Here is a 10,588-nt window from a genome sequence, read left to right on the forward strand (position 1 = left end):
AAGGAAGGAGAAGGAATGGGCTCGCCGGAGGGCTACCCCAGTATCTAACTTAGGGTTCAGGGTGGGAGCGGTGGTGGACGGCGGCGGTGGTGGGGCGGTGGTGCACTTCGCCGAAGAAAAAACTTAAACGAGGGCGAGCCTAGAGAGATGGCCGGGGACAGCGGCTAGACCGTCGGTGGCGGGGCGGTGGTGCACTTCGTCGGAGCAAAACTTAAACGAGGGCCGGCCTAGAGGGATGGTCGGGGGCAGCGACTAGACCGGCGGTGGGGGGCGGTTTCGGGGAGGGTGGGGCGGCGAGGCGGCGCGGGCGCGGGTGGTGGTCGCATGTGGTTTGGCCGGCGGCCCGGGCGGCGGCTAGAGAAGAAGAAGAGATGGAGGTAGAAGAAAGGCCGGGTGCCGTTAGATTTCGATCGTACGTTTGAAAAATCGACTGACCCGATAGCCTCGCCCATTTGCCTTTAGGCAGCATTTGTGTTTTGTTTCCTTGCCGCAACTCGCAAATTCTTTTATTAGAGCATCTCCAACAGGCGCCCAAAAAGAGCTCTCCGCGCTAAAAGTTTGTTTTTTTGGGCGCCGGTCAGCTCCAGCAGAAGCTGTAGCGCTAAAAGTTTTTGGGCGCACGCTGAAAAACGCAATGGCGCGCAGCATATTTAGGGCGTCGGATTGCGCGCGCTTCACAATTTGCACTGTCTGTTTTTTGGGCGCGTGTTTTTGGGCACCTGCTAAAGCAAAGTTGGTCCCGACGCTTTAAAAGTACTATGGTGGCGTGCTATAACGTTTATTGGGCGCGGATTTTTTGTGCGGCCGTTGGAGATGCTCTTACAACGTAAGAACACGTCAAGACGCCTACCAATCTATGTGCACCCTTCCACAGCCGATCAACAACATGGAGTTCAATGGATTCGACATGTCCAAACTTCCCTACCCATTCCAAATTCAGGACCATCGGCAGTCGCATCCGCGGCACGCGCAGCTTGGCCACCACATCGACGGCCAACAGCACCAACAAGCCTCCGCCGCCGCGCCAGTTTCCGCCGCCGATGCGTCCGTCTCCTCCAACGCGGCCGGAAGACTGCAATTGAAGCCAACATTCGCAGGTCAGGACGACGAGGGACACAATTAGCAGGTATTCATTGGATACATAGAAACCGCGCACGCAGTGCAAACCATGCGAGATACTACGCGTCGGGAAGACGACCGTGTACCTGCGCGGGCCGGCGACGCCATCGGCGGTGGCGAACCTGACGGACTTCTTGTTCATGCTTGTTCTGCACCCCGCGCAGTCATCCCTCACGCACAAACTCCGGCTGGAGTTTCCTGTCGACATCTCTGGGACGGCCGGCAGCCTCGCGACGGATGAGACGCGGTGGAACACCCCAGCGTCGTCGTAGTAGAGGTCGCCGACAAGGTAAAGCGGGCCGTCCCCGCCGGAGTTTTCCAGCTGGATGCTGAACAGCTGGTCGTTCGAGGTGGCGCTCCATTGGGCGGGGCACGTGGATTGCGTGCGGAACATCGATGAAGGGAGCCTCTTCGGGTCGTACCCAGCGGGCTGCCCCTGCGCCATCATCGTCTGGACTGCCGGCGGCAGCGTTGCCGGCATGAACTCGTCGGGAGAGGAAGAATGGTCGTGGTCCGCCGCCGCCTCGACGTGGTGCAAGCTCTCGTAGGAGGATGTGGAGGACAAGGATGAGTGCCGGTCAAGGTCGAGTGCGGGAATGCTCTCGCACGACGAGCTGCTGGATAGAGGTGGGGACGACGACGAAGCGGACGACGAGCGCAGCGATTCGGCCGGCGTCCAGAAGGAGTCGGAGTGGGAAAGCTTGTGGTCGTGAGTGGTCTCGACGCTGCCGCCGCTGCAGGAGTACGAGGGCTGACTCCTCGGCGCCGGTGCCGGTGCGCGCACAGAACCGTTGTCGTGGTCCATGACCGCCATGGCTGCGTCACGCGAGGTCGTGATCGTGACTCGGGATGATTAATTGGTTCGTCGAGTCCGTTCTGGATCAACGATGGAGAAGGCGGCGTCACGACGCCGCAGATCTACACGTACGAGAGAAAACAAATCAAATCTTGTCATTTGGAAGCGAGAACAGAAGAAATGAAATCGAAATTGAGAGAACAAATCTCCAAACATGATACTCCCATCCTACCTGCTGTGAAGAGCTAAACGGGCACATATGGGATTGGTCGGAACTCCGCGGCGAGAGGCCGGCAAGGAAAATCCAAGAAATGGAGCTCCGACAAGAGACAACAATAGCCGGCCTCGCTTTTATATGCTTGGGAGTTGGGATCGACGAACGGGGAAGAGGACAGACCGTTTATTCCAGGGAAATTTAGGCGCTGCCGTTTGCTGGTAGCCCAACCTACTTTTGGCCAGGAAAAAGCGACGTAACAAAACTTGCGATCCACATATTCCGGCCATATTGACGAACTGGTTTGTCCCGAATAAGCTTAAACGGACGCTCGTTTTGTCCGGATTTCGTTCGTTTTTAAAGCGGCAATGAAACCGTGTTCACCCGGACTTATGTTTCATCTTATCCGAAGGTCAAGTACTATAAAATTAAGCACAACAAAATAGTTTAGATCAAACATAAAAACATGTTCAAAATAGTCTTTTATTACAATCTAATTAAAATTTTAAAAATATCAAATAGTCTACTCAAAGTTTGTGCACATGGAAAGATATTAAACCGATAGATCTACTGATTGCCAATGTGATTCCACATGTGCTTAACCAAGTCATCTTGCAGCTGCGTATGAGTGTTCCGATCACGCATCTCACGATGAAATTGGACAAACTGTTCAAAGGTTGCAGGAGGTGGGTGCTCGGGCTCAACATTCTCACCCTGGAAATCAAACCCTTGGTCGTAGATGCTGCCATTACGCTCATCCTTAATGATCATGTTGTGCATGATCACAGAAGCAGTCATCACCTTCCAAAGCTTCTGAGTGCTCCATGTCAATGCAGGGTGTCGAACAATACCCCATCGAGACTGAAGCACAACAAATGCACGCTCCACTTCTTTCCTAACACTCTCCTGCATTTGGGCAAACCTCTGTCTCTTCTCTCCTTGTGGATCGGGTATGGTCTTTCACAAGAGTGGACCACTGAGGATAGATGCCATCAACTAGGTAATATCCCTTGTTGTAATGGTGGTCATTGATCTCAAAGTTGACCTCCGGACAGTGGTCTTCTGCAAGCCTTGCAAACACTGAAGAATGCTGAAGAACGTTGATTCATTATGAGAACCAACCATGCCGAATAAAGAATGTCATATCCACAGATCTTGTGAAGCCACCGCTTCAAGTATGACGGTGGCACCTTTCACATGTTCCTTGTACTGCCCCTGCCAAGCAAATGGACGGTTCTTTCACTTCTAGTGCATACAATCGATACTACCGAGCATGCCCGGGAAGCCCCTCTCGGCATTTATCGTCAACAACCTCTCTGTATCAGCGACATTTGGTTCTGTCAGGTATTCAGGACCGAACACTGCCACCACGGCCTTGCAGATACTATACATTGAGAGGAGACATGTGGACTCACTCATACGCACATACTCACCCACAAGATCACCAGAAATTCCATATGCAAGCATGCGAATAGTCGCAGTGCATTTCTGATAAGAACAGAAGCCAAGCTTGCCAAGGGCATCTGATACGTCTCCAACGTATCTATAATTTTTGTTTGTTCCATGCTGTTATATTATCATTCATAGATCTTTTACAAATATTTTATAGCAAATTTATATCATTTTTTGGGACTAACGTGTTGACATAGTGCCCAGTGTCAGTTGCTTTTTTTCTTTTTTTTTACTTCGCAGAAAATCAATACCAAACGGAGTCCAAACGCAATGAAACTTTTTGGACATTTTTTTTGGACCAGAAGACACAAGTTGGGCCAAGGAAGTAACATAGGGGGGCTCCAAGGGGAGCACAAGACCCCTGGGCGCGCCTGGGCCTCCAAGCGCGCCCTCGTGGGTTGTGCCCACCTCAACCACCTCCTGCACTGCCTCCTTGCTCTATAAATACACCAGTATTCCAAAAATCCTAGGGGAGTCGACGAAACACAATTCCAGCTGTCGCAAGTTCCAGAAACCACAGATCCAATCTAGACACCATCATAGAGGGGTTCATCATCCTCATTGGTGCCTCTCCGATGATGCGTGAGTAGTTCATTGTAGACCTACGGGTCCTTACTTAGTAACTAGATGGCTTCCTCTCTCTCTTTTGATTCTCAATATAATGGTCTCTTGGAGATCTATTTGATGTAACTCTTTTTGCAATGTGTTTGTTGGGATCCGATGAACTTTGAGTTTATGATCAGATCTATATTTTATCCATGAAAGTTATTTGAGTTTCTTTGTTCTCTTATATGCATGATTGCTTATAGCCTCGTATTTCTTCTTCGAATTTTTGGTTTAGTTAGCCGAGATTCTATGAGCGTCTACAAACCAAAATGTTTGCCTCACCAACTGGTCATCCGAGTCTCCTGAACCCAGATCTATGAGATCAGAGACACGTGAAAGAAGATTATTCCCACGGTAGTTAGATCCTTTTTGGAGGATGACTGAGGTATCCACGGATCACTCCAAGCTTTAATGCTTTGATCGTCCCCAATCCTCCAGATATAGCCCCTCCTCAATGTGTCCACTCCTACCATAATACTCTGCCATGTGTATGATCCTTTTCTGTCCAAAGTAGCATTCATCAGGTCTCCCTCTAGGAAATACTTTGCCATGAGAATTACTGCACATAAAGATTCTGGGTTGTCAATTAGCCGCCAAGCCTGTTTAGCAAACAGTGCAAGATTGAAACAGTGGATATCCCTAAATCCCATGCCTCCTTGCTTTTTTGGTATACACATCTTCCACCACGCGAATCGGTGCATCTTTTTTTGTGTTGCATCATCACCCCACCAAAAACTTTATATCACATATGTGATTCCTTTCCATTTTCTTTTGGAATTTTGAAGACCGACATCGTGTAAGTTGGTATAGCTTGAGCAATAGATTTTAACAAGATGTCCTTACCTCCTGAAGATAAACACTTCTCCTTATAGCCCATTAGTCTCTGAATTAGGGGGTCAATCAGATATTGAAAACTGTCGCTTTTATCAAGGCCTGGGGTTGCTAGTAACCCCAAGTATTTTATCATTTAATGCTTCATCATTATATTAAGTGTAGTACACATTGCTGCCTTCATATTCACTTCAGTGCTAGGGCTGAAAAAATACTTGATTTATCCACATTGACAAGTTGTCAGACACTGAACAATATCTATCAAGTATAGATTTCAAGCAAGCAACATTCCTCTCATTTGCCTATATTAAAATTATAGTTTCGTCTACAAACAAAAGATTCGTAATTGCAGGTGCGTCAGAACAAACTTTTACTCCCTCCAGTTCTCCATTTTGTTCATAATTTGATAATAGGGTCGTAAGTCCTTCCATACATAGCAGGAACATATACGGTAATAAAGGGTCACCCTGTCAAAGCCCTCTAGAAGGCATGATGGTTTTTGTTTCAAATGAATTAAATCTCACCTTGTATTCCACCGAGGACACACAAGTCATAACCAGATGAACCCAATCGGCGTGAAAACCCAGCTTCCAGAAACACCCACTCAACTCTATCATAGGCCTTATGAAGGAAATATGCCCTAGAGGCAATAATAAAGTTGTTATTTATACTTCCTTATATCATGATAAATGTTTATTATTCATGCTAGAATTGTATTAACCGGAAACTTAGTACATGTGTGAATACATAGACAAAATAGAGTGTCCCTAGTATGCCTCTACTTGACTAGCTCGTTGATCAAAGATGGTTATGTTTCTTGACCATAGACATGTGTTTCATTTGATGAACGGGATCACATCATTAGAGAATGATGTGATGGATAAGACTCATCTGTTAGCTTAGCATAATGATCGTTTAGTTTTATTGCTATTGCTTTCTTCATGACTATTACATGTTTCTATGACTATGACATTATGCAACTCCCGAATACCAGAGGAACACTTAGTGTGCTATCAAACGTCATAACGTAACTGGGTGATTATAAAGATGCTCTACAGGTGTCTCTGAAGGTGTTTGTTGAGTTGGCATAGATTGAGATTAGGATTTGTCACACCCATTGTCGGAGAGGTATCTCTGGGCCCTCTCGGTAATGCGCACCACTATAAGCCTTGCAAGCAATGTGACTAATGAGTTAGTTGCAGATGATGCATTACAGAACGAGTAAAGAGAGTTGCTGGTAATGAGATTGAACTAGGTATGGTGATGCCGACGATCGAATCTCGGGCAAGTAACATACCGATGACAAAGGGAACAACGTATGTAGTTGTGCGGTTTGACGACAAAGATCTTCGTAGAATATGTAGGAGCCAATATGATCATCCAGGTTGGTTATTGACCGGAGATGTGTCTCGGTCATGTCTACATAGTTCTCGAACCCGTAGGGTCCGCACGCTTAACGTTCAATGACGATTTGTATTATGAGTTATGTGATTTGATGACCGAAGTTTGTTCGGAGTCCCGAATGAGATCACGGACATGAATATGAGTCTCGAATGGTCGAGAGGTTGATATATTGGAAGGTAATATTCGGACACCGGAAGCGTTCTAGAGTGTATCGGGTACATACCGGAGTACCGGAGGGGTTACCGGAACCCCGGGGAAGGATATGGACCTTATGGGCCATAGGAGGGAGGCTAAACAGCCCACAAGGGGTTGGTGCGCCCCCCCCCCCCCCACACACACACACGGGAGGAGGCCAAATTGGACTTGGGAAGGGGGCGCCACCCCCCTTTCCTTCTCCTACTCCCTCTCCTTCCCCTTTTACCCCTCCGATTTAAGGAAAAAGGGTGGGGCCGAATCCTACTAGGACTGGAGTCCTAGTAGGACTCCCCTCTCCCTGGCGCGCCCCTTGTTGGCCGGCCTCCTCCTAGCCTCCTTTATATATGGGGGAAAGGGGCCACCCCAAAGGCACAACAGACAATCTCTTAGCCATGTGCGGTGCCCCTCTCTGATGTCTACTACGCAACCTTCTTCTTGTAGACGTTGTTGGGCCTCCAAGTGCAGAGGTTTGTAGGACGGTAGCAAATTTCCCTCAAGTGGGTGACCTAAGGTTTATCAATCCGTGGGAGGCGTAGGATGAAGATGGTCTCTCTCAAACAACCTTGCAACCAAATAACAAAGAGTCTCTTGTGTCCCCAACACACCCAATACAATGGTAAATTGTATAGGTGCACTAGTTCGGCGAAGAGATGGTGATACAAGTGCAATATGGATGGTAGATATAGGTTTCTGTAATCTGAAAATATAAAAACAGCAAGGTAGCAAGCGATAAAAGTGAGCACAAACGGTATTGCAATGCTAGTAAACAAGGCCTAAGGTTCATACTTTCACTAGTGCAAGTTCTCTCAACAATAATAACATAATTGGATCATATAACTATCCCTCAACAGGCAAGAAAGAGTCACTCCAAAGTCACTAATAGCGGAGAACAAATGAAGAGATTATTGTAGGGTACGAAACCACCTCAAAGTTATCCTTTCTGATCGATCTATTCAAGAGTTCGTAGTAAAATAACATGAAGCTACTCTTTCCGTTCGATCTATCATAGAGTTCGTACTAGAATAACACCTTAAGACACAAATCAACCAAAACCTTAATGTCACCTAGATACTCCAGTGTCACCTCAAGTATCCGTGGGTATGATTATACGATATGCATCACACAATCTCAGATTCATCTATTCAACCAACACAAAGTACTTCAAAGAGTGCCCCAAAGTTTCTACCGGAGAGTCAAGACGAAAATGTGTGCCAACCCCTATGCATAAGTTCACAAGGTCACTGAACCCGCAAGTTCATCACCGAAACGTACATCAAGTAGATCGCATGAATATCCCATTGTCACCACAGATAAGCACATGCAAGACATACATCAAGTGTTCTCAAATCCTTAAAGACTCAATCCGATAAGATAACTTCAAAGGGAAAACTCAATCCATTACAAGAGAGTAGAGGGGGAGAAACATTATAAGATCCAACTATAATAGCAAAGCTCGCGATACATCAACATCGTGCCAAATCAAGAACACGAGAGAGAGAGAGAGAGAGAGAGAGAGAGAGAGATCAAACACATAGCTACTGGTACATACCCTCATCCCCGAGGGTGAACTACTCCCTCCTCGTCATGGAGAGCGCCAGGATGATGAAGATGGCCACCGGTGAGGGATCCCCCCTCCGGCAGGGTGCCGGAACAGGGTCCCGATTGGTTTTTTGTGGCTACAGAGGCTTGCGGCAGTGGAACTCCAGATCTATTGTGTTCCTCGATGTTTTTAGGGTATATGGACATATATAGGCGAAAGAAGTCGGTCAAGAGAGCCATGAGGGGCCCACGAGGGGGGGTGCCCAGGGGGTAGGGCGCGCCTCCCTGCCTTGTGGCCACCTCGAAGCTTCCCTGACTTCCACTCCAAGTCTCCTGGATTGCTTCCGTTCCAAAAATAACTCCCGCGAAGGTTTCATTCCGTTTGGACTCCATTTGATATTCCTTTTCTGCGAAACACTGAAATAGGCAAAAAAACAGCAATCTGGGCTGGGCCTCCGGTTAATAGGTTAGTCCCAAAAATGATATAAAAGTGTTTAATAAAGCCCATAAACATCAAAAATAGATAATATAATAGCATGGAACAATCAAAAATTATAGATAAGTTGGAGACATATCAAGCATCCCCAAGCTTAATTCCTGCTCGTCCTCAAGTAGGTAAATGATAAAAACAAAAAATTTGATGTGGAATGCTACCTAGCATATTTCTCAATCTAATTGTCTTTATTGTGGCATGAATGTTCAGATCCAAATGATTCAAAATAAAAGTCCATATTGACATAAGAATAGTAATACTTCAAGCATACTAACAAAGCAATCATGTCTTCTCAAAATAACATGGCTAAAGAGAGTTTATCCCTACAAAATCATATAGTTAGGCTATGTTTCATTTTCATCACACGAAATACTCCCATCATGCACAACCCCGGTTTCAGCCAAGCAATTGGTTCATACTTTTTAACGTGCTTCAGTTTTTTTCAACTCTCACGCAATACATGAGCGTGAGCCATGGATATAGCACTATGGGTGGAATAGAATATGATGATGGAGTTTGTGTGTACAAGACAAAAAAGGAGAAAGTCTCACATTGACGAGGCTAATCAGCGGGCTATGGAGATGCCCATCAATTGATGTCAACATGAGGAGTAGGGATTGCCATGCAATGGATGCACTAGAGCTATAAATGTATGAAAACTCAACAAAAGAAACTAAGTGGGTGTGCATCCAACTCGCTTGATCACGAAGACCTGGGCATTTTGAGGAAGCCCATCGTTGGAATATACAAGCCAAGTTCTATAATGAAAAATTCCCACTAGTATATGAAAGTGACAACATAGGAGACTCTCTATATGAAGAACGTGGTGCTACTTTGAAGCACAAGTGTGGAAAAAGATAGTAACATTGTCCCCCTTTTTTCTCTTTTTTTGGGCCTTTCTTTTTTTATTTGGCCTTTCTTTTTTTTATTGGCCTTTCTTTTTCTTATTTGGCCTTTCTTTTTTTCCTTTTTGTATAAGGGACAATGCTCTAATAATGATGATCATCACACTTCTATTTATTTACAACTCAAGAATTACAACTCGATACTAGAACAAAATATGACTCTATATGAATGCCTCCGGCGGTGTACCGGGATATGCAATGAATCAAGAGTGACATGTATGGAAAATTATGCATGGTGGCTTTGCCACAAATACGATGTCAACTACATGATCATGCAAAAGCAATATGACAATGATGAAACGTGTCATGATGAACGGAACGGTGGAAAGTTGCATGGCAATATATCTCGAAATGGCTATGGAAATGCCATAATAGGTAGGTATGGTGGCTGTTTTGAGGAAGATATAAGGAGGCTTATGTGTGATAGAGGGTATCGTATCACGGGGTTTGGATGCACCGATGAAGTTTGCACCAACTCTCAAGGTGAGAAAGGGCAATGCACGGTACCGAAGAGGCTAGCAATGATGGAAGGGTAAGAGTGCGTATAATCCATGGACTCACATTAGTCATAAAGAACTCATATACTTATTGCAAAAGTTTTATTAGCCCTCGAAGCAAAGTACTACTATGCATGATCCTAGGGGGGAGGTTGGTAGGAGTTAACCATCGCGCGCCCCCGACCTCCACACATAAGGAAGGCAATCAAAAGAGCACCCCATGCAACAAATTTGTTACACAACTTTTACCATACGTGCATGCTACAGGACTTGCCAACTTCAACACAAGTATTTCTCAATTTCATAATTACCCAACTATCATGACTCTAACACTACCACCTTTATATCTCAAAACAATTATCAAGCATCAAGTTGATCATAGTATTCAATTCACTTCCTATGATAGTTTTTATTATACCCAACTTGGATGCCCATCATTCTAGGACCAATTCATAACCAAAGCAAATTACCATGTTGTTCTAAAGACTCTCAAAATAATATAAATGAAGCATGAGAGTTCATCTATTTCTTCAAAAT

At 45.7% G+C, this 10,588-nt stretch overlaps 1 protein-coding gene across 1 annotated transcript; it reads right to left on the bottom strand.

The window, feature by feature from the left end:
* Positions 1 to 845: 845 nt before the first annotated feature.
* Positions 846 to 2,318, bottom strand: LOC123089457 (uncharacterized). Its single transcript, XM_044511138.1, has 3 exons — positions 2,148 to 2,318; positions 1,206 to 2,037; positions 846 to 1,072 (listed from the first exon to the last, which is right to left on the bottom strand). The coding sequence occupies exons 2-3, from the start codon at positions 1,931 to 1,933 to the stop codon at positions 937 to 939; spliced, it is 864 nt and encodes a 287-aa protein (XP_044367073.1). The 5' UTR covers positions 1,934 to 2,037; positions 2,148 to 2,318; the 3' UTR covers positions 846 to 936.
* Between the last annotated feature and the right edge of the window lie 8,270 nt (positions 2,319 to 10,588).

Source organism: Triticum aestivum, chromosome 1B, assembly GCF_018294505.1.
Source record: "Triticum aestivum cultivar Chinese Spring chromosome 1B, IWGSC CS RefSeq v2.1, whole genome shotgun sequence".
NCBI classification, from domain to species: Eukaryota; Viridiplantae; Streptophyta; class Magnoliopsida; order Poales; family Poaceae; genus Triticum; species Triticum aestivum.

Excerpts from the sequence above, each read along its gene's own strand:
- LOC123089457 (XM_044511138.1), bottom strand. The coding sequence starts at position 1,933 with ATGGCGGTCATGGACCACGACAACGGTTCTGTGCGCGCACCGGCACCG. Across the intron at positions 1,073-1,205 it reads GGCGTCGCCGGCCCGCGCAG|TCTTCCGGCCGCGTTGGAGG; the intron begins GTACACGGTCGT and ends CTTCAATTGCAG.